This window comes from Dipodomys merriami, unplaced genomic scaffold, assembly GCF_024711535.1.
Source record: "Dipodomys merriami isolate MVZ:Mamm:240054 unplaced genomic scaffold, mDipMer1.0.p SCAF_9, whole genome shotgun sequence".
NCBI lineage: Eukaryota > Metazoa > Chordata > Mammalia > Rodentia > Heteromyidae > Dipodomys > Dipodomys merriami.
In genome coordinates, this window is record NW_027206512.1 from 48,723,111 (window position 1) to 48,747,542 (window position 24,432).

Consider the following 24,432-nt stretch of genomic DNA (forward strand, 5'->3'; position numbering starts at 1 on the left):
ATAAGTAGACTGACAGAAGACACATATGTATCTATATGTCAGGACTACTGTATTACTAGAAGTTCTCAGCTATTCAGAAAATGCTAAATGAGTCTTGTATGGAAAAAGTAGGAAGTAGGAAAGTCTAATTCACTTTCCTTTGCCACATGGACATCCTGAAGACAGCAAGACTACGGATAATGAAGGAGTCACTGCTGTAATAAAACAAAGTCCTTAGCACAGAGAAGAAGCTCAGTAGATGAAAGCAGTAACTTTTCCATCCTGGATGTGAGCAAAGGAACTTCTTAGGAAAGATTACATGACAGCAAGACATGACTTCAAAAAATTATGTTTGGCCTGGGCTAGCAGCTCAAGCCTGTAATCCTAGCTACTCAGTAGGCTTAGATCTGAGAATCATGACTCAAAGCCAGCCCAGGCAGGAAAGTATGTGCAACTCTCCAATTACCCACCAGAAAACCAGAAGTGGCACTGTGGCTCAAGTGGTAGAGCGCTCACCTTGAGCTAAAGAGATTAGGGACAGCACTCAGGCCCTGAGTTCAAGCCCCATGACTAACAATAACAACAACAACAAAAATGGCCTTTTAAAAAGTGTCAGAAAGGATGCTACCATGCTATTATAAGCTTTCTAAGCTACCTGCTTTGTAGCCATAAACCATTATTACTCCTTCACCAAGGAAAGGTAATGGCACTAATGTCTTTCCTAAGACTAGTCAGTGTCCATTGTCGCCTGTGAGGGCCTCCCATGCCTACACCTTGATACAGCATCTGTGTACCTTTGAATTTGACCCACAACAGACTAGGAGAGGTTCAAATAGATGACGGGGCCACTTTTAAAAAGCATTTTAATAAGAAATATAGTTTATAAACAAATACCCTCAACTAAAAAGATAACTTTAGAATAGCTGAGAAAATTTCATGGAAAACTAGCAATACCATTTCCAGTTATGAAAGTACTCTGAAAAGTCCCAAATAGTTTCTTTTGGCTCCACCCCACCCCTCCCCCTCTCCCTCCCCTCCCACCCCCATCCACTTTGTAATGCAGTCACAGCCAGGGATCTTACTGAAGCTTCAGCATTGAAGCCCTTGTAGGAAGTCACTTGGGCCAATCAGTCACAGCCTCCAATTTTGCATTTTGTCATATCCAGCTCAAATTTTCATGCCTTTTTTTTCTTTTGTATATACAGAAACTTATTAGGGGGTGGACCTATAAGCACAACTTAAGATTTTGGGGGCTTGAGGATAGAACTTTTGTAACTTAATCTCCTATTCCGAATTCCTTAGTCCCAGTTCCTATCAAAATTGAGAAAGAAACTAAAATCCTAAATTAAAAAAAAATCAGGCTTGTGGGATTTCTATAGTGGAACATTAGAGCACTTGAGTCCCCTCCTGAGTTTATCATGCTGAGAACAGCTGGAAAGACAACATGGAAGGAAGGGAGGGAGGAGAGCAGGATTAGAGAATAGAAGAAGGGGACCAAAAGAGAAGGAAAAGAGGAAAAGAGGAGAGAGGAGGGCAAGGGAGGGAAGAGAGTCAAAGGCTTTATAGTACTCATGTAGAACTAATGTAGAACAGCACTACTGTACAATGTATTTTCTAAGGATGGGGTAAGAAAATCAGTATTTATTGTATTATTTATACAGTGAAATCATGTAGCTAGTATATTTGTTTAAAATAGGTTGTGCCGTATTATGAAGTAACTACAATATTCTTTATTAAAAACAGATACCATTCCTTTGCTTCTTAGTTTACTGAGATATTAGAGCCAATAAAATGAAACACATTTTATATCCAATCTTGAAATATCTCCTCCACTCAACCATAATAGAGTTGGAGCCTCCTTTAAATGCAGTCAGTAGTAAAGAATCCACTGGTTTTTGTCAAATTCTTCTGAAGATCCCAATAGTGAAAATAAAAGGTATTATCCCTCATTAAGTCTCAACTCAAAACTATGACAGCAATTAACTGGATGATAATGTTACCATAGTATATTTATTATACCAGTCTAATAATAAAAGACAAAGTGTTTATCCTGCCATGAAACTTCTGTTCTTTCTCTTTATACCCTTTCTCTTGTTCTTTTCCTACCATAACCCCAGGTGCAGAAAATTGAGACAATGAATTTGAAGTGAGTATTTTAGACAGAAATAAAAGCCAAATCAACATAAAATAATGTATCTAAATGGAAAGATTACTTCATTTCTCCTCTAATCTTAGAATCACATCAAAGCCCAGACATTTAATGACTTCTTCCAGAGCCTGCATATAAAATTCATAGGCCTTTGTGTCCCACATTTAAATTTCTCCCCTTTGGCCCCACTCTCCATTGGAGTTAGAGACCCTGGGTGCTTTAACTGAGTAGTCAATTCGGTTAGCCCCAGAAGGCTTCCCTCCCTTTCTCTATTTCCATTTCTTAAGGATTATTGACTTTGGAATGTTGATAACCTTCAGGATTTGCTGAAAGCAATTCACACCTAGGTGCACTAAAGTTTATTAGGTGGAGCTGCTGAGATAGGCCAGGTTCTTGGGAGTGACTTTTCTAGTAAAACATCTTTAGCTTAATCCTCACTGGCCATTTCTTTTAAATGGGGAGATAGCCCCTCTTTCCTTAGTAAACCAAGCACACCTTATTTTTGCTCCTTATGGATATGCCAGAGGTTTGCCTTTAAAAATGACTGCTTGCCATGGGGCTGAATGAAAATAAAAACTTTTATCAGTGAACATGAGTTGGCACAGCGAATGAATAATATCTGCAGGAATATATAAATTGACAGATACAGAGATTCTTGCTTGTGTTTGGGCGTATATGTATCTATTTTTTCCTCACATAAGAATCTCTGGAAAAATACTGACAATCCATATGTTTGCATGGTTCTTCATCATCTCCCCTCTAACTATGTCAGAAGTTGGTGTTCCTAACCTCAGTAGGGAGGAAGGAAGGGGAATAAGAACATTGCTCATTTGGTACTGAAGACAGACTGAAGACATGCTTCTTGCAGACTCCAGCCCAATCAGTAGAGGAGCCTCTCAACAAACAGAAACCTACCTAGCAAGAGAAAAGAACAGGATGGCCCCAGAGAGGGATATACAGTGGCTCTAACATAATCCAGATGAAACTTAAATAGGTTTACAGGCTACCTAAGCACCAAAGTCCAATAAACCCTCATTTAATTTGTTCAACCAATATGTCTGACTGTTTCCTATGAGTCGGGCTTGGTCTAGATACTAGCAACACCCTGATAGACAATACTAGTGGTAATCCTTCTGAGCTTCAAGAATCCCTTTGTCATCTGCATTTTTGTATTATCTTATCTATAAAGTTTAGGAGCATTGTTCTACTCATTTTATCTCTACCCAAGAGACCTTGTACTATGCAATACAGATAGAGCAAATCCGTTCTTTTTTCTCTACAAATTGAATGTGTTAAAATTTTACTCACATCAAAGGAAAGTCTGATGCAAAATTACAGCTAAAAATTATCCCCAGAGAGAGACCAAGATTAAACTGTAGAATGACTGACTCCCAAAAGCTCTTCAAGCATCTCTGGCTCCTTCCTCAGATAACTTCAAAATTAAAATTAGTTAGGGTTATACATTTGCCTAATTTTTATGGCTTTAAAAAATAATTCAACTCTCTAAAATATACCCACAATATTTTTAGGACATTTTGTGACATTTGAAAAAAAAAAAAAGTTGAAAGCATAGCCTCTTTTTAGGATTTTTTTTTGGCAGATTTGTCCACAAGAGTTGGAATATGTATTGCTTTCTGATGACACAACTTCCCTTTGAATTCTGTCTTTTGGGGAGATGTGGCCTAGGGAAATCTGGAAAGAAACTTTCTTCACAAGCATAAACCTGTTGGCTCTGAATTCAGCAGCCTGGGACAGAAAGATCAGCCTAAATGACAGAATGATATTGTCCCAAGAAAAGCAAAGTGCAAAAACCAAAGCCAAACCCAAAAGGAACAAACACACACACACATTTCAAATGCTTCCAATATTCTCAAATCCTGTTGTTGTTTATTTTTTTTCCTGTATATGTTAGGAAGTTCTTAAAGCTAGTTCCATCAGCTATGAAAAGTCATTCATCACTTTGCCACCTTCATCTTACATAATAATATGACTCTTCTTTTCTAGTTTGTTCTGAGGGACAAATGAACCCAAACTTGCATCACTGTTCTGAGACTTACAAGGCAGGAGGCAAACATAAACTATCCCATTGCTGCTCTTCAACCTTAATTTCATGAGGGCAAAGACTCTGATTAGTCTTTGCATACCTAAGGAGACCAGTGTAGCTATCACCTGTATCAAAAGAAAAAATTCTCTAATGACTGAAGTCTTCCAAATAAACTAGCCAATAAACTAGTCAACTTTAGTGTAGTCACAATCCCCCTTAAATCGGTAGTGCAGTTTTAATTTAGAATAAAATATACAACTGATAAAATAAACAGGACAATAGATGGTTTGTTTTAAGCCTACTCTGTCCACAGACACCTCCTTAATGGTTAAGTTCAGTAATTACAAAGGAGACTAAACAAAGACCTGAGGTTGATGGTTGATTAACAACAATTGAGAGGTGGGGAATGGGAGGAAAGTGGGAGTTAGTGCCTGGTCATAGAACTTAAGTGCCTATGTTCAAGGATTTAAAAATCCAATAGCAAAACAAAAGAAAGCAGGTAGACTGGTAACAGATTTCTAAAAAAAAAAAAAAAAAAAAAAGGCCTTTACAATGTTAAATGATTCTCTAAGTATGTTGTTGCTCACACTGATTCAGCTTTCTAGTACATAAAAGGCCCAACTCAACTGTGTAAACCCCCAACTCAAACTAGCCTAACCAAATCCTTTTGTAGAAGATTCCATTTTGTCTGTCTGGAAGGCTGCTTTGTTTTACAGAAACTGCCTTAAGTCAAGCAGAACTCTACCTGTGTCCTGTTTTAACCATATATTTCTAGGAAAGATTTTTATAAGCACACACGTGTGCACACACGCACACACACACATACACACATGCACATAAACATACACCTCTCCTCTGTAAAACCTTTAGAAACCAACCACTCCAACTTAAAATAGCTAGCTGAACTAAAATGATAAAACAAAGCACCAGCCAGGCACCAGTGGCTCAGGCCTGTAATCCTAGCTACTCAGGAGGCTGAGATTTACCTTTCAAAGCCAGCTCAGGCATGAAAGTCCATGAGACTCTTATCTCCAATTAACCACCAGAAAACAGGAAGTGGCACTGTGGCTCAAGTGGTAGAGCATTCACCTTATGCTGAAGAGCTCAGGGATAGTGCCCAGGCCCAGAGTTCTAGCCCCATGACTGACCAAAAAACAAAACAAAACAAAAACAAACATCTGCAGCAATTCCCTCTACATGTTAGTGCTTATAATCACTATTCCTATCAAACTCCATTAGGGTGACACTGCCTATGATGTCTGCTTCGTTCCTGTCTTGCTTCCCTGTTTCTTCTGACTTGGTGAATTCTTCACACACCTCACTAAAGCTCCCTCACTGAACAATAAACTGCAACCCTTGTAGACCTAATAATATTTTTGTTTTATTATATTTTTTTAATTATCCTAGATAATAGTCACAATTTCTCACCCCAGGCTAGAGTAGAATTTTCGGATACTTCCAACTGTTTCCACAACATAACATTCTTTACACAGGAATCAAAACCAAGAATACAGTTATTCATATCGACAAGAACCTAAGTGAAACAAATATTTGCAAAATATTACTTACTCTGAATGTTGTAATTTTAATTCACATCTTCCGCTTTGTGATAGAGACCTGATAAAAATGATTCATGATTCAAAAGTGTGTTGCCACCTGAGTTTGTAAAGTCCAGAATATTTATTCGATGCATTGGCTGAATTCATGGTTCAATTCAATGAATCCAGGCTTTTCAGACTTTGTTCATTCTAACACTGACTTTTTGTTTTAGTTGATGTAATTTTTCTTTTCTTTTTGTTTTGTTTTGTTGGTCATGGGGCTTGAACTCAGAGCCTGGGCACTGTCCCTGAGTTATTTTGCTCGACTAGTGCTTTACCACTGTGCCACTTCTGGTTTTTGAATGGTTAATTGGAGACAATAGTCTCACAGGGACTTTGCTTCCTGGGCTGGCTTCTAACTGCAATCCTCAGATCTCAGCCTCCTCAGTAGCTAAGATTACAGGCGTGAGCCACCAGCATTTGGCTTCATGTCATTTGTTTTACACTGGATTTACACCTTAAGTATATCAAAATAAGTTTCCCACTTGGGAGAGGAAAGAAGCATTTCCAAGGAGCACAAAGTGGCAGGTCTTCTTTATAAGCTTTGTGCTTTATAAGTCCTTGTGCTCAAAGGAAAATGAGAGGTTGAAGGTAATTATGTTTTGCTCAGGAATTTCATTGTAGTCTCAATGATACTTCAGAAAATTTCCCTTTCACAAGATTAAATAAACAGCTAATAGAATAAAAATGCTCAAGTATACGTTAGGGATTTGTATGGCTTACAGTGTATTTCCCATCACTTTGCACTTCAATGTTCTTGCAACCTTTACTTATGCTTCTAAAAGGGCTACTATTATTGACAATGATTCACAAAGAAGGGAAAAAATACTGAGAATTTATTCTTAATATTTTGAAAGTTATAGACAATTTTAATAGTGGAGGTGGTATAGTAAATATCTAATAAAATAAGATTTTACATACGGTGCATTAATTTAGGGACATTAACACACATGACATAACAGACACATAAATACACAAACATGAAAATGGAGGGGGTACCTAGATCGTTAATACAACTAAAACCATGTCACTCATTGTCTCAAGAACATACTGAAGTTTTAAAACTGCTTTCATTTATATTATCTGACACCAAACAGAACAACCTTCCTATGAATGCAGTCCACAAAACTGGAAGCCATCTGATCCTCCTCATCAAATCTACCTGAAAATGTGTTCATGTTTTAAAGGAATTTATAAAAAAACACAAATAAACATCTTGTAAATTCTAAAAGAGAGAGAGAGAGAAAAGATTAAGGAAAAAAAATCAATCCATTGTAGTGAGTGTCTCTGATAAATACAAAACCAAACTGTCAAAATTGTATTGCAGAAAATACTTTTATAAATACTGCCCCAAGTCTTTGCATATTACAAGTGTAAATACAAACACGGACACAAAAGATAACATTTAGATGTGTGTACACACATAATGGGGAAAACACCACAATAGTTTCCTTTGGCAGAACTAGCTGACTGGCCTTGGCAAAGCTTCGATTACATGACACAGGAAATATTGATCAATTCAGATTTTATTTGAAGTCTCTATTGAGTGGACTAAAGACAAAAAATGTATAAGATTTAATTTTTCCTTTGTTCACAGAAAGCCAGTCTTAAAAATTATTGCTAAAATATACTTGTATATTTGTCTCTAACGATTTCACTATCTTGTCTAAAAGGTGCTAACCATCCCTTTGAGGATGGAATTCTGAGTGACTGGGATACCCACGAGTAGCAAATTTCTAAATTAATACTGTTTCTTCTGTAGGTTTATTTTCCCACTATTTTCCCTGATAGGAGAAAGGAAACAAAATGCACAGCAAGTGTAACAAACAGTGATTGGCTGACACCCCACGGCCAAGGGCAGGTTCCAGCAGGTGTCCTGGTAGTTAGTTCATCAGAGTATGGTGCAAAATGAGCATCATATAAGAGTGGAATTCAGCCAAACACGGTAATGTGTGGATGTAGACGCATCTGAAAAAAGGAAAATAAAGATTTATGCAGGTGAAAAAAAAGGTGTGATGAATAAAAATTTCCCCCAATAACCCTATGCTTAGTCAACCCGCTACAGAAGTTTGTGAGCGAACATTTATTTGTGAATTGCATATTTGTATGTAGTAAATATGCTTAGGGTTGAATAAGTTAAACTTGTCTGCACAATCCTGTTTGGAAGCTTTAATGGTTTCCTTGTTGGTAAACAGCATTAACATTCGATACAAACATCACTAAATTCCTGAAAATTAACCTTTCTTCTGTCTTAACAACATTAATTCACCAGAAGTGATAATTAAGATTAGTTTTAGTGGTTTGAACTCAATTCTTCTTGAAATGTGATTTCTCCCACAATATTAATGCTAAATTAAGCACTGTGTCATGTACCATAACAGAGTCCCTACCTGAGAAGCATGTAAGCACTTTGAAAACAGCAAGAGATGAAAAGCTCACTCTTTATACAGAACAATCCAGTCTTTAAAGTACATAAGTCAATCAGGTAACTTGTCATAGTCTAGAAACTAGCTACGCATACCTTAAACAAGAATGAACAAATACTACATTTTGCAAGTAACCTACACTCTTTCCCCAGCCTTTTAAAAATAATGCCAAAAAGTCTAATTGTGTGGATGGCTGTGGCAAGCAATAACTTTGTCATACTACTGTTAGTATTAAAAGTAGCACAGTTTTATTTCTGAAATTCATAAATTCAATAATCCGTAGGTATTACTATGCCATATAAATTTGGGATCTAAATACATCCAACTGAAATATAACACTAGGTCACTTCCTCTAAAACTTTACTAGGAAACAAGATCAGGGGAAATTTTACTGTTCATTGTATATTAGGAACACTTCTAATATGAAATGTACAACGCAGTTTATGAAAGGCAAAGAAGCCTAGAAACCAAAAGGGGTTATCAACATGGATAAAGAAGGTAAAAGATGAGCTGGAGTTGAATGTACAGAACCTTTCATGTATAATGTATACAGTATTTGTATTCTCGCCTATTAAAATACACTTTAATTGAGAATATACAAAATAAAATTATGTCACTGAGCTTGTTGAACCCATGTTTCTCTACTACACTAAATTACTTGTGTATACCATTAACTGCAACCTTTCACAAGCAGGTGAGGGAAGGGATTCCTCATTTCTTTCTACACTCTGCATGTTGAGTTATAAATTCCGATGTGATTTTACACATAAGGACTGGATCCTAAAGAAGAACTATATTCTACTGTAGGGAGAACTATATTAGTAGACAAATCCATAGGTATAAACACAAAAGTAAATGGAAACAGATTACTGTCACTATCAAAACACACTGCAAAAAGCTACAGACCAATGATTTTTTTCCCTACAGATAAAACAAGGTAGAAAAACAAAACAACACAAAAACAAATCAAACAAACAAACAGAAAACCAAGTCACTCTGCACCCCAGAACTTCAAATCTAATGTCCATTATCTCTCTAATCACTTTGTGATTCAAGTCGAAGTACGTTTTTATGTTGGGCTGCAGTCTCCTATAAAGGAGAAAAATGGCTTTTAATTCTAAACTTTGAGAACTCCAGTTAGTTTGTTTATAAATATTAAGCAGTTGGTCATAGTTTTGTTGTTTTTACTTTGTAGAAGTCTGAGCATTCAGATAGGGTCCATGGTATGACTATCACAACATGAAAGTATTGTCACCATAGATGGTATACGTGGATATGTGTTTGTGTGTGTTGCCTATGTGTACATGCACAGTATGTCATGACTCAGAGATAGGAGGAGCTAAATGGAATGAATATTACTTTGCTGTATTTCTTGTGCTGCACTGTATTTCTTGTGCTGCACTGTTTACTTACAGCTTTAAACTGGCTTTGTGATCTTATGTCTGAGGGGCTAATTAATTCAGGAAAAGTATGTGATAAGGTTTTACATTGTCCTGTGGGGGTGGGTGGGATTCACTTTAAATTTGCATACCCATCACAAATGGAGTCATTAGTGGATGACCTTTCCTGTTTTATTCTGACAAAGATCCAGGTAGTTGACTTTGTGTTAGGAGATGTGTCTCACCGGAAGATGGTTGGCCAAAAAATCTATCACGTCTTAGCCTCAGTATAATATACAGATTCCTCATGACTATTGAAAAACATATTGCACACATTAAGCTTTTAAAATTAAAACAGGAAGCCATGGCTGGCACTGCTATACAAATACATGACTACTAAAATATATACATACAGACAGACAGACATACAGCAAATACATTTAAATACCATTTTCATACTTCTTACAAATATAATAATGATGACAAGTCATCCACTGGCTTCCAAAGTCCAAGCACTTAAAGTAAGTTTTGTCAAAATGTTCACTAAGTATACAGTGAATATACTGAATGTCATTTCATCAATTAAAGGGAGCATTATTCAGAGTAATTCAGCAGTTCTTTAGGAAAGGCAAAACGTCACTGGAGCTAATACGAGTTTTTTTCTTGAGTATTTCAGGATCAACTACAAATGGATTTTTAAAGTGAATGTTTATTCAAGCTAAATTCTTGCCAAAAAATAAATTACCTTACCTTCCATTTACCAAATATAATAAAAGAATTTTATCTGGTTCTGCATTATCTACATAACAGCATGTCAATTGTAAGCGCCACGTGATTGGAGACTAATAGGTAAATTGGTGACTATATTTTTATATTGTCTATTATGTTTTTGCAACTGTGTTATCTTTTAAAGAAAAATGAACATTATTTAGTATATAGTAAAATGCTGGGTATTTGAACTCCTTTTCCTTTATTTTCCAAATCAAAGGCATGATTTTAGGAGACAAAACTAACATAACCACCAACACCATGTGTGCCAGTGAAAAGGAGGAGCTAAATAAAAAGGGAACAGCTACTCAATCATGCAGCCAATGATCCACATTTTGCTCAACTGAACATATTAGGAAGTTGAGAGCAATAGCTTCTTCCAAGTCTGAACTATGAAAACCTGAGCTACAACATCAGTGTTTCTCAAGTGTGAATTTCAGAAATAATTCCAGCAACTCTGTTCTACATATCTATTGCCTGCCAAAGAGTAACTCCAGCAGCTTGATTTGAATGGCCCTTAGGGCCTGTGAAAACAAACCAAAAAGAGATGACTTCATGAATGAATGAAGAAGTAAGTCAATAAATAAGTCAATTATATAAGTAAAGGGAGTGGGGAGGGTAAATGGAGTCCAACTATTATTTACAAAGTTTCATTTCTAAAAAAGAAAAAAAATGGCTTTCTTTCTTGGAGTGTAACCATTATCACCAATTAAAACTAAGAGTAGAGGCTTCACAAAGACTAATCCTCATGAAGATAAAAATTACTATAAGAAATATTGCTTCATTTTATTACAAATGAGGAACTATAATGAAGCAATTCAGGAAGTCTCTAAATAAAACGAAGACTTTATATCAAATAAAAGCTGAGATTTTTAACTCATTCCCTACAGAAGAATTGAAAGAACACAATCTTCAAAGCTTTCCTTTCATTTTTTCCAAGACAAAATCCTGTGCATTTAATCTTTAATGAAAAGAGTAAATCAGAAAAAAATAATGTAGCCTGCTAGTTATGTAACAATTGAAGATAATACCCTTGAAGAATAATAGTGGAAAAACACCTACTTATGGTGCTAACAAAAATCAGAACAGAAAGGGTTATGTCAGATGTCTAAACAGAATGTAACTTTGTAAAAGGACCCCTTGTCTCCTGACAGCAATAAAGAGGAGATGAAGCGTATCAATTACTATTACTAATTACATTGAGGGGAATGTGTTTCCTCTGCCTTCATTTCATTGGAGGTCAGCTCTTTACTTGTGGTTAAAACTTTATACATGGTTTGAATAGCTAATGGCACACAAGTTTTCCAAAGTCACTTTGGAAACCATGTGCTTCATTCCATTTACCTTGTGGCTTTTATTTTCTTGTTGGTATATGGACTTAGATCAGTTAAGAGGCTGATATCATACATTAGTTTATGTCTAAGCTTTTCACTTTGTCTTTTAGATAGGATGCCAACCGTCATAAAATTGGCAGTTTTTAAAATTCAAAAACAGCATAGAACATAGCATGAGTCAAACAAAGCTTAAGTAACAACAGAAAACATAGGAGGTGTTTGCATCCAATATCTATAAATTTGCCAATTTAACTCAAGCATGTAAGATTTTTACTTTTTAGAATGAAAATTCCCTTTAGTCACAGAATTATATTAGTGTTAGCATGACATAGAGAAATAAAAAAATCTAGAAAGAGTGTAACATTCATTCATGTTACATATTACCATTCTCTAGGGAAATTTCTAAGGTATCTTTGTGGATGTTTATAAGTCATCTTATAAAAGTGCTATATTTTAGCTGAACCTTCCTTGTTTACAAACAGATAAAATCACCAAATATAGAATAAAAATCTACTTCCATCTCCAGGTAAGCGACAGCAATACAACAGACATTAAACTCTCCATACTATCAAATTTGGGCTTATACTCAATAAATAATTCAAGTTCACACATCAAAACCTATTTCAAACAGCAGTTTCACTCAATGTAGTTAAGCATGTGTTTTCTCAGATTGCTTTTGTTACTAGATATGGAATCCTATTGCATCTTTTTCTCCTTTCATAAATAGCTGCAGCAAAATATTATTACACACAGAAAACACTTCCTCAGGAAACTAGTGGGAATAATGATGGAAACTCTAAGGAATCTTTTGCATGACATCTTGAATGAGACTATAAACTTTCTTCTTCTGCTTCAGTCCTTCTCAGACCACACATTCCACATACAAAGCATATTTCATAGAAAAACAATCAGGTGATGTTACTGGACAAGTTATAAATGTGCTCCTTGAGAGGCACAAAGGGTAGGAGATGTTTTATTAGCAGTGTTTGCTCCAGCAATAGATCATCAAGTTTTTCAAAAGGTTTGATTTCCTGTGTGTCAAACTTTGGTGGGCATAACAAGTGAACTTCTGAGTATTGCACATCACATAAACTGTTTAAGGGGAAATCTTACATTGTTGAAAGTCCCCTCAATATAGACACATACAGACACAGACACACACAGACACACACAGACACACAGACACACACAGACACACAGACACACACACACACACACACACACACACACACACACACACACACTTTTCCATACCACATCATGAAATACCTGTGTGAAATGATGTACATAACCTTTATATTTCTAAGATATCACAAAGCATATCAAAATAGCCATGCACACCGTATGTCAATCATGAACATTTTTATTGCTTGCCTTAAACATGTGGCCTATACAGCTTAGTTTTCTTTATAACCTTTAAACACTGAACCAGAAAAATCAAAATGCTGAATGAATACTAGCAAAGAAAGCTAATTGTTATGGCTGTCTGTTTTCTGAAAGTATGGAGTGAAGTTTTGCATGACACTCTCACATCAGTAAATATTTTTAAACTGCCATTTTTTTGTCAAATTAGTATTTCAATATCTCAGACTTGGCACTGCATTTGCATAAATCAGCATCTGTTTATTTGTGAAATCCTGCATTATGTATAGCATCGCTAAAACTTCTATGTTCATCCAATTTGCATAGACACCAGTAGTAACTCTAGAAATTTTCTCTCTGGATGTAATTATCCACTTAGAACTAACTAAACACTATGTGCATATTTATTCTGTAAGCAGAAAACAGAGGATAAATTGGGATACTCAAGTGCAAAGAGTACAGAACACTGCCTACACTGCATACTACTATAGAAGCTTAGTCCACTTCATGCAAACTACAGTAGTCCCTACCTCTCACTGCAGGCCTCTGCTACACTAAAGGTGCATGAATTAACACTGAGCTCTTGTATTAAAATTTTGAACAAGAGCATTAGAAACACCACCACCGACAACAAAACAACCACCAAAACTTCACAGAGCACACAGAGGATGACCTGTCTCAGAGTTATTAGCCCTCTCTGGGGTGATGAAATGTAGTTAGAGGCAGCTTACCTGTTTGCTGTACTTGTTATTGGTTTGACAGCTGTACTCAGAGCAGTGATCTGATCCAATTGAAATGTTGTCTCCTGCTCCCACAAATGTGTTGGCTGGTGGTAGATCTTGTACAGCCTGGTGTTTTTTGCCTGCAGTTGGCGACTGGGGATGAAGCTGGACAGTAGGCAATGGGGAACTGGATTTGTAATGCCTGGCCAGGTCGGGGCTCCCAGGCCCACCGTTAACAGATCGGTACCGCCCCATGCTTGGGCTGTCCGCCAGCTTCTCATTGACACTGTCATAGCGCTGTCCATTTGGCTTGGAAGCTTCTACAGTGACAATGCTGCTGTAGAGAGGCTGCTTCGACTTCTTATTTTTCTTGTCCTTTTTAGGCTTTTTAGACTTGTCGTGCTGCTGGGGTGTAAAAAAGTCTTCATGATCCTTTTTGCCAGCCTCATAGCCATTTTTATTTTTGGACCTACAGTACCTGGCCATCACAACAATTAAAATGATCAGAATCACTGTCATGATGCCAGCCACCACCCCAATGACAATACTGAGTCTCTGTTTGCTAATTTCATAGCTGGGGTCACCAGCTATGTCCTGGGTGAGGGGGGTGTGCAAACTTCTGGCAATCTGGGAGTCGATCACAGTTGTGTTAGAAACACTCTCATTAACAAACACGTGCACCAGCGTGGTGGTAGACTGGGAAGGCTGCCCACTGTCGTTCACCTGCACCACCAACCTGTGCAAGCCGTAGTGCTTTTGAGTGAGTTTTCCCACTAAGGAAACCACACCACTGGTGGGATCAATCTCAAACAGCTTGAAGGGATTCCCTCCCACAATGCTGTAGTTCAGGTCTGCATTAATGCCATCGTCACTGTCCGTGGCCAGCACCGTGGCGACGACTGTCCTGACATTGCTGGAAGGTGGCAGGACAGTGTAGGAAACGTTCCTGGGCAGGGTGACGGTGGGCGCGTTGTCATTCTCATCCATCACGAACAGCGAGACGGTGGCGGTGGCGGATCGGGGAGGCTCACCCCCATCCACAGCCTTGACTCGGAAAGTGTATGTGGTCTGATGCTCCCGGTCAAAAGACATGGTGGAGTAAATGGTCCCCGTGTCGTTTTCAATGGAGAAAATGTGGCTGTTCTCCTCAATGTACAGGCTCATCTCCGCGTTGCGTCCCTTGTCGGCATCCATCACGGTGACCATGCCCACGGGGCTGTTGGGTTGTAAGTTCTCTTTCACGTAAAAGGTAAAGACGTCCTGCATGAACTTGGGGTCGTTGTCGTTCTTGTCGGCCACCTGCACGATGACCGTGGTGCTGCCCTGCAGCACGGGGACGCCTTTGTCTTTGGCGTTCACTTTAAACTCGTACCTGTCATTCTGCTCGCGGTCCAGCACCGTGTTGACCAGGATGTCCCCGGAATCGGGGTCAATGGCAAAGGTCCCCATCACCGACGAGTCCAGAGAGTAGGCGACCTCGGCATTCTTCCCACTGTCCGCGTCGGTCGCCAGCACCGTGGCGACCCTCTCCCCCGGGATGTTGTTCTCCGGGAAATAAACCTCCACCACGGACTGGCCGAACACCGGCGGGTTGTCGTTGGTGTCGCCTACCTTGACAACCAGGGAGTTGTTGCTGGAGAGACTGGGGCTGCCCGAGTCCACCGCCACGATGACCACGTTGAACTCGCGGGTGGTCTCGTAGTCCAGAGGGGCGGACGTGTGCAGGAAGTACTTCTTCTTGTTCTGGTCGCCCTCGGTGTCGCTGGCCGGCTTCAGCTGGAAAGGCACGTCGCCCACCACGGTGCAGGTGACGACCCCGTTCTCCCCCTGGTCTCTGTCCGACACCTGGACCAAGGCGATGGGGGTGTCGACCAGCACGTCCTCCGCCACGTTGGCCACCCCGTCCTTCAGGGGGATGCGGCCGATCTTGCGGATCTCAATCGACGGCACGTTGTCGTTCTCGTCTTTGATGTTGAGGACCACCGTGGCTTTGTCGGTCTTGGGGGGCTGGCCCCGATCGCGGGCCATGACGGTGAAGCGCAGCTGGTTCACCTCCTCGCGGTCGATCCGGTGCAAGACGCTGAGCCAGCCCGAGGTCTCGTCGAGGCGCAGCAGTCTCCGCACCGACTCGGTGGCCGCCCCGAACACATACTCGATCTGCCCGTTGACCCCCACGTCCAGGTCGGCCGCGCGCAACTGCAGGATGGGGGTCCCCGGGGCGCTGTTCTCGGCCAGGTCGGCCTCGTACACGCTCTTTTCGAAGCGGGGGCTGTTGTCGTTCACATCGGTGATGAGCACCCGCAGGATGGCCTGCGAGGAGCGGGGAGGGTCTCCGCCATCCCGCACCCGGAGGGTCAGCTCGTAGGAATCCCGCTGCTCGCGGTCCAGGGCGCCCTTCACGATCAGCTGGGGTTGTTTCTCGCCGTCCGGGGTGTCGGCCACCTGCAGCTCGAACACGCTGCTGCGCCCGCCGGGGGTGGCCCCATCGCCGCCGCCCTCGGAAGCATCGGGGGGCCGCCGCTTGGAGCTGCCCGGGCCGCCGCCGCCGCCGCCGCCGTTCCCGCCGCCCCCTGGGTAGGGGGCGCTGTCCGCCGGCCCCGCGCGCCGGCCCTCGCCGCCGCCGCCGCCGCCGCCCCCGGGCTCCTGGAGCAGCTCGTAGCGCTCGATGCCGTTGCGCCCAAAGTCCCTATCGGTGGCGGTGGGCAGCAGGTAGAGCGTCCCGACAGCCCGGTTCTCCTCCACCGTGAGCGTGAGCACCGGAGACGGGAAGGTGGGCGTGTTATCGTTGATGTCCAGCACGATGACCCGACCCTCGAACAAGTCCACCCAGCTCTGCGAGGGTCCGATCACCGACACCTCGAAGTCCAAGAAGCACTCGTTCTCGTCGAAGATCATCTGACACTGGGGCAGCTTCTCGCGGTCGATGCGCCGCTCGCTGGTGCTCAGCTCCCCGGTGAGGTTGTCGATCTTCAGGTATTCCGAGCCCGACTCCAGGCTGAAAGTCACCTCGCCCGAGCCGGTCACGATGCCCAAGTCCGAAGCCACGTTCCCGATCCGGACGTCGGCGGGGCCCTCTTCGGCCAACCGGTACCGGAGGAGCTGCTTGGCGGCGGCCAGGCTGAACCAGAGCGGCAGGAGGAGGCAGCAGCCCCAGCACCCGCCGCGCGCCCACCCCGCCGTCCGCATCCTCAGCATCTTCTCCTGCTGCTGCTGCTACTGCTCCTTCTAACCACAGCCCCCCGCCCCGGCTCCGCGCCCCCCCTCTCCTCGGGGAGTGGGAGGGAGGGAGGGGGGAAGGAGGGCGGCTGGCCGCCTGCCCTCCCCTCTCTCTCAGTCCTCTCTCCGGGAAAGGAAGGGGAGGGATCGGAGGCTGGAGCCGAGCGTTGGGAGTCCACGGATGGGGCGCAGGGTGGGAGGTGGTGGTGGTGGTGGTGGTGGTGAGGAGGGGGTGGGGGGTGGAGAGAGGCGGAGAGAAGATGCTGCTGATGGCTTGTATGTCTTCTTCTTTCTTTTCCTCTTGCTTCTTCCGAAAGTTATTGTTTCATAATTCATGCACTGGGTGCTAATCGTCCGCTCGCCGGCCGCCGCGCGGTACTCACAGTTCACGGGACACTGCGCGCCGCGGGATGGGCGCTCTCCGCCATCCCCAGCCGCGGGAGAGCCTCGTCCGGAGCCTCGCTGTCCGCTCGCCCGGACAAATCAAAAGGCGGGCGGGTGGTGGAGGAGCCGGGCAGTGGGAAAGGGGAAGCGAACCTGCCAGCCTCCCCTCCCTTCTCCTCTCCCCGCCCCAGCGCCTCCCCACCCCGCCAGTCCGCGAGTGCTGCCACTCGAGTTGAGTCCAATCCCCGTTCCAGCCGCTCACTCCAGCCCCGGCCGCCGCCGCTCCGCCAAACGTGAGTTGCTTCCTCGCCCGCCCCCCCCCCCCTCTCCTCCCCGTCCCCGCAGGAGACTCCCGGGGCTAGCCGCGAGCCGCTGTGCAACTCGGACTTCCTTCTCTCCCGCAGCGGGGTAGACAGTCACCAGCCCCGGAATGGAGAGGGGGGAAAAAAAAAGAAGAGAGAGGAAAAAAAAATCCCTGGCAGGTCCGCTGCTGCTGGCACGATCGCGTCACGGCGAAGTCCGCGTCCCGCCGTCCCCGGCGCGCCAGCCGGCAGCCCAAGCCATCTCCACCGCTGCCCCGAGACTCGGTCGCTTCTCACAACCCCCTGAGAGCTCTGCGGGCTCACTCGAGCGCTCGCTCGCTCGCTCGCGCTCTCGCTCTTTTTTCTTAACTCTGCGCAAGGTCATTAGTCACGAAGCCGCCGCCTGAAACCCGCAGCACAACCATTCGCCCGCGGGGGCCGGAGGGGGGGGGCGAGGCCGAGCCGTGCGCCCCGCGCGGTGGCCCAAGTTTGGATTGGCAGCCGCAGAGTCCGGGCCTCCCCTCACCTGCATGCGGCCCGCGCGGCGGAGCACCGGGATCTGCAGCGCCGAGCGCGATTCGGGGAGGAGATTACAGCCTCGCTCGCTCCCCACTCTCTCCCTCTCTCTCTCTCTCGATCCCTCCCCTGCCTCCTCCCCCCCGAACTCTCCTCCCTCCCCTTCTCTCCTCCCTCCTCTTCTTTTCCCCTTTCCCCCTCCCTCCCGTGCTCGCTCGCCTCTCCCGCACTGGGCTGCCTCTCCCGCCCGCCCTCTCTCCCCCCACCCCCTTTCCTTCCTCGTAGTCCCCAGGCAGGGAACTCGAGCTGAACTTGATCCCTTTTGCAGTTCAAAGGTGAGCGAGCCGGGCTCGGCGCCCCGGCGGCGTGGGTCCGGGTGCAACACGCACGGCCCCGGGCTCTCCCCACCGCAATCAATGCTCAATTTGCGTCCCGATTTCCCAAGAAAAAGCCAAAGGCACGGAGTGTGAGTGTGTGCGAGTGAGTGTGTGTGTGTGTGTGTGTGCCAAGTAGCTTTCAGAAAGAAAAATCCAGTTTGCCAAAGGGGAGGAAAAAAAGTGCCAGTCGGCGACGGCGGGGCGGGAAGGGCCCGGGCTCGGCGCGTAAATTCCGCAGTTGCGTCGCCCCGCTCGCGTCGGGTGCGGGCGCTCGCTCCCGGCTCCCGCCGGCTCCCCGGGCTGCGGTCGCGGCGGGGGAGAGACGCGGCCCACGGGCGATCCTGGGGGGTGGGGAGGGAAGCTCTGGCTCGCGCGCCCCCGGGAGACCCCGGAGAAGCCGCAAGTTTGCGGAAAGTGCCGGGGGTGGCTGCTGGAAGGGAGCTCGCGGGCTCCCGACTCCCCAGACTCGGCCCCGCCACTGCGGCGGCGGCGGCGGCGCTTAGCCGAGACCCAGCGCCGAAACTGCACTCACTCGTCCATCCGCGGAGAGGAGGGCCTGGGAAATGGGGCTGGGGGGGGGCAGGGGCAGCCGGCTGCCACTGCCCTTGGAGAAGCCCGGTTTGGCTTTGGGGAGGGGCGGGGGGAGGGCGCTGGCGAGTGCAGTGGCCGTGTCCTGGCGTGGGAAGGGGGGGGAGTTGCTGCTTTTTTGTTCCTTGGTAAATTTCCTTCCCTGTCTCCAGCATGTTTGAGCTGAGTGAGTGGTGGGATAGGTTTCTCCTTTGTCGCCTCCCCTCCTTCCCTCCCTCCCACCTTCCCACCAAAGAGTCTCAGCTCGCAATTTAACATCTGGTATGGTTACTATGCTGTGTTGGATCGAGGAAGCCAGACTTGTGTTCTGAAAATCTTATGACGGGCTGCAGTAGTGGCAAAGAGAACATCAAAAGTCCAGAGAGAACTGGAGAGGGATCTTTTGGGGGGGGGGTGAAGGGAAGCACAGACTTTGGGGTGGGGTTGGGGAGGGCGTCCGTCTTCCTTGCGATGCTTGGCATTCTTGTCCTGAGTGCATTTTGGGGAAGGGGAGGTTATAAAACACACGCTGGAAGCCTCGATATTGTTTTTTTTTCCCCTTCAGCAGAAACCTGCAGTCTGTAGTGTGTGGCAAAGTGTAGCGTCACCTATCTGGATGTAAAGGGAAATAAACTTTAATGGCAACTTTGTGTGTGTACTGAGCGTGCCTCGCTTTTGTTCCGCTCCTCTCTCTTTGCTTTTGACTTTTGTGTCATTTGGTCTTCTCTGCTATTTACTCTCTTCAGCGAGGCTTTCCTCCGATTTCAGTCAGGACTGTCGCAGTCAATCTAGTTAGATCACGACAGCTGCTAAAGCCCCCGCCAAGATGAAAACGGCGAGAGTAACCTTAGGCTCTCAAAGGATAGACACGAATGTTCCAGGGATTTGGTTGGTCTTTAGCTCTTCTGCACAGTCTTCACATTTGTAAGGCGCCCCCCCCCCCCGAGAAAGAGGGGGGAAGAAAAAAAATCAAACAGGAAATGCTTCCAGTGTCTGTAGTCAGTCTTGCCTGGACTAGACCTAAGGTGAGAAGCCAGAAGGACTTACACAAGGCAAATAGCACTAACGTCTACCGAAGGCCGTGGCGCTCCGTGGGTTTGGGCGGGCTCGATCCACTGACCGAGGCTGGGCGGGGAAAGAACCGCAGAGATTTCTAGGCTCTCGCTCTACCCGAGATCGGAGAAGCCTGGTGGTGGAGGCGAGGGCGCGCCGCGGGCGCCGGGGAGCGGACGCGTATTTTCCAGTCTGTGAAAGCGTCGTCTTTCCGGGAGTGGTGGTGGCGCCTCCTCCGAGGATAAGACCGGGAATCCGGCCTTCCCCCGTGAAGCCTCCCGTGGCCGCCGCCACCCGAGCTACTCTCAGTTGTGTATCTGCAGCATCAGCGAGAAAAGCCCGGTGCGCAGGCTCAGTGCGCACCGCCGCAGTCTGGAGCCGGGGGCGGGGGCGGGCGCCGCAGCGGCTTCACCGCCGGCTGAGTGACAGCGACGCCGAGCCCCCACCCCCCTTTAGATTTGGCCAGGACCCTGGTTTATCGAAGTGCCCTGTTTCGGCTGACCCCCGGTCCCGTGGCCAAAGAGAGGCCGCCGTCTGCCACTCGGAGGCCTGGAGTCGAGGGTTGCATTCCGATACGCGGCCATGTGGTGCAGTGCGCGCTCTCATTTTGCAAACTTCACGCCCGCGGTGTGGGCAGCGGGACTCGGGGAACCCCTCCCCTCCCCCCTCCCCAGCCCAGAAACTTGAATAAATCCCCCCTGCCACTGAAAACCTGCGCCCGCAACTCCGGGCGCACGGATCCGGACGCGCACTACACGAGGAGTAAGGGATAGAGTAGCTCCCCCCCCCCACATGTGGCACCTCTCGGAGATTTGGGGGTGGGGGAGACAGCGCGTCCTTCACAGTGGAGTGGTTTCCTCTGCCAGCCGAGGTAGTCTCCGGCTCGCCCTCCCCACCTCCCATCCCTACCAACTCCGCGCGGAGCCAAGCCAGCGTGGGAAATGGGTCCGACGTGCGCGGCATGGAGAGCAGCGCGGCCCGGCCGCGGAGCCTCCGCCGGCGGCGCTCCCTCCCCCGCCGGCCCCCGGCGCCGACCTTTCCGCCCGTGCGGCCCAGCAGTGGCAGTGGCTTGGCCCCGCGGTGCGGGTCTGGGGGAGCCCGGGGGGTGGGGGTGGAAAACAGAATGGGCGGGAGGGGGGAAAGGATGGTGGGGGGCGGGGAGTGCGGAGCCCTCGGGGCGCCCTAGCGCGGTGGGAGCTCCCATTCCTCTTCCGCCCCCTGCCTGGGGGCTGACACTCCAGCTCCAGCCTCCCGCAGGCGCAAAGGATGAATGGAGGCGAAAAAGCAGTTTTCCCTCACCCCCGCCCCATTTCCGCAGTCTCACAGCCCGAGTCACAAGTGCTCAGCAATTTTCATTAAATGGAACCCGGAGACTTCACCCCCTCCCCTCCCCCCCAGTCCCCTCCCCGCGCGCCCCTGGGCCAGATTCCCCCATCCCACCCCCCCCCCCAATGTGAGATCTGACTTCTCTCCCACCCACACACTCCGCCCGGATTCTCACCCCTCCTCTCCTACCCCCCACCCCGCATTTATCTTCTCAACCTGAGAGACCCGGGTTCGGGAGGAAATGGGATCGAGTGTAACCGGTTGCAATAAATTGCTAGGGCTTTGCTGCTGCTGCCGCCGCCACTGTCTCTGCTGCTGCCGCTTCTCTGGTGGTCGAAACTGAAGGGGGGAAATGAAAGCAGGGTTCAGAAAGCCTGCATTGATCCGCGGGCTACAAGCCACTTCTTATGGCACATGCACGCAGAAGAATGTTTTGAGGGAATCTGGAAACATCTGTGATTTCCGTCTTTGTAAGCGTTTCCAAAGGAACAGCTCAAAAGTCCCTTGGAAACCAAGATACAAAAATGAAATTAGTTAAAATGTTGATAGCGTTCCTTCCATAGCAAGATTCGTGTAACAAAAAAAAAACAAACCCACCTTGTCTAATGGTCCTCTTCTCCTTTGGCCAATGTCTTTAGCAGACATCAAATAGTGCGTTTTACTTTTCATTTATTTTAATTAATTAATTTATTGATCGATTGCGTAAAACTGCTTGGCACTGAAGAAATTTTGGTGGCCCGAAGGTTAAAAAAAAAAAGAGTCCGTGATTTAAGCTTAAACCTGAAGAAAAGACCAGGGAAAAGTAAGGAAAACAAATGTTGATGGGGTAATAACCTAAAAGGGTAGGTGGTGTTAGTGATGAGATCCCATGAGGCCTTCATTTATACCAGACACAGTATTATTCACCATAATAGGAGGGAAAAAAGGTTAAATACAATAAACACGAGCGTCAGTTCGAGAAAGAAATGTAAAGCAATTTGAGGGAAAGGGAGAAAGTGACTCAAGAACTCCACCAAGGGACAAACAGAGGAAATGACACCCCGACATTTCCAATTGTACTGACCTCTCTTACTATTTTTATTATTATTTTTTTGCTGAAAGATTCTTCTATGTTGTCTTACACATGTTTAGATCTGTTTTCTAACTCCTTGCAGTCAACCCTTTCTCTAACTACCTTGGTAAAATCTGAAACTTTAGTTTTCCTTTTCTTATTAGAAATTATTTTCCATTCTATGTACTTTTGTAAATAGGAAGTATAACAAGGCCTAACTACTGCATTCTAGCAAATAACCATTCCAGTCCTTAGAACTGTGAGGCCCTACATGGATATTTTGTAGCTTTAAATCCATTCTGGTAGTACTGAAATGTGTACTAGACTGAAATGGCTAAATTATTCATTGCAACAACAACCTTTATGACAGACATTAAAACTCAGCCAATTTAAATAAGGAAACCACAGATTTCCTTTTAGGCAGATAATAACTGCTTGCATCAATGGCTATTTATTTCTCTAGGCAGGATAGAAAGGAGCACTTGGACTGTTTAAATCATGAATTCATATGTGAAATGCTATGCATTATAATATATCAATAAAAAGAACAAAGGTTGGAAACCAAACTGAATTGATTCATCCAGCCTATTGGATAAATTTAATGTATTTCCACAAGACTAGTACAATATTCCTTTCTGGGAAGGAAAGGAGATCTAGAAAATAAATCTAAGTATTTAAATGGTAAACCATACACTGAATTTTTTTTTAATTTCATTAGTATTTAGGTGTAAAATTAATGGACCTTTATAAGGTAACAAGACCTCCTTAACATGACCTACTGTCTGGCCAGCTACAGGCCCCTTATCTACTACTTGGGCAGCTGCCAAACTCCTAGCCAGACATGATGATGTCCATGGACCACAAGTCCCCATCAAAGTCCCAGCTTCCTAGCACCCTAAATTATATAGATCACCTCAGACAAAGGTCTGTGCTTCTTCTCCCTGGGAGAGTAACCTTGTCAGTTCCTTTGCTGGCAATAAACCTTTCTTTCTTTGTTCTACGGGCCTGTGTGTCCACATGGTTTTCTGGCAGGTCCCAACAACCTTGACAGAAATGATTTTTACATTAAGATTGGCAATGATAGGTATCTGATTGACTTTCAAGTTCTAGAGTTTTAAACATTGGAAAGAATGTAATAGAGCCCAAATTTAGAATTTATGCCCCTTATAAAAAGATTCAGATACTACCACTGGAAAAAAAAGTATTGTCTTCTACTTTTAAGATAATGGATTTCATTTTCTTCAAGTTTCTATTGATTTTCATACAATTTCAAAAATCTAAGTTTGGGGAGAACAAGATATTTTGTCAAGCCTGGTGAACTTTGAGGAAAAGATCTAGAGAGGTCAAAAATAGTCTATATTGTTGGGGCTATTAAAGGGATTCCCTTTCAACGTGTAATGGGATGGTCCAAAGCCCTTTACAAGTTGGAGATAAGCAATTTGAAATGTGTTCAGTATCAGAGCAGAATATGTCAAATGTTGTTATGAAACAATATTTCAGTTAAATTGTATATGTTAAGGATTTGGAGAGAGAATTCTCATGATAATAGTGGCTTATATGGAGATAATACTCAAATGAGTAATTGAAAATGTATGAGGAACTGTTGAATTTCAGGAGAATTGAATTTTCCAATGACAGAAGTGGATCTTAAGTATGGCTCTCATTAGAACGTTCATTTGGTCTCTAACCTAGAGTGAGTGTACTCCTTGGCTCCCTGGTGGGAAGATGTAGCCATTATCTAGCTCTTGGAAGCCTTGAAGGGAATTTTACCAGGGGAATAAGACAGAGTGAACAGAAATCATGGTTAACTTTTTGTATGTGATGCTCATCACTAATCGGACTAGGGGTTTGTACCTGGAGATCACATAGATAAGCTTCA

The 24,432-nt window shown here is 44.9% G+C and overlaps 2 protein-coding genes across 12 annotated transcripts in view; one reads left to right on the forward strand and one right to left on the reverse strand.

Annotated features, from left to right (window-relative positions):
- Positions 1-16,956, reverse strand: part of Pcdh7 (protocadherin 7) — a 420,201-nt gene extending 403,245 nt beyond the window's left edge. For 8 of the 9 annotated variants that reach the window (XM_070012531.1, XM_070012530.1, XM_070012529.1 and 5 more), the window contains exon 1: positions 13,771-16,956. In XM_070012531.1, the coding sequence (XP_069868632.1) occupies positions 13,771-16,956 (3,186 nt within the window). Of the gene's footprint in view, positions 1-7,280; positions 7,739-13,770 lie in introns of those variants that run through there. The other variant, XM_070012536.1, reaches the window with a different exon arrangement.
- Positions 16,957-17,311: 355 nt separating this feature from the next.
- LOC138820738 (uncharacterized) overlaps positions 17,312-24,432 on the forward strand; it is a 160,538-nt gene continuing 153,417 nt past the window's right edge. The window contains exons 1-2 of one of the 3 annotated variants that reach the window (XR_011369971.1): positions 17,566-17,654; positions 17,766-19,104. Coding sequence is in view for 1 of the 3 variants with exons in the window: in XM_070012538.1 (XP_069868639.1) it covers positions 17,312-17,654 (343 nt within the window). In the remaining 2 variants the exon portion in view is untranslated. Of the gene's footprint in view, positions 17,655-17,765; positions 19,105-24,432 lie in introns of those variants that run through there. The other 2 variants (XM_070012538.1, XR_011369972.1) reach the window with 2 other exon arrangements.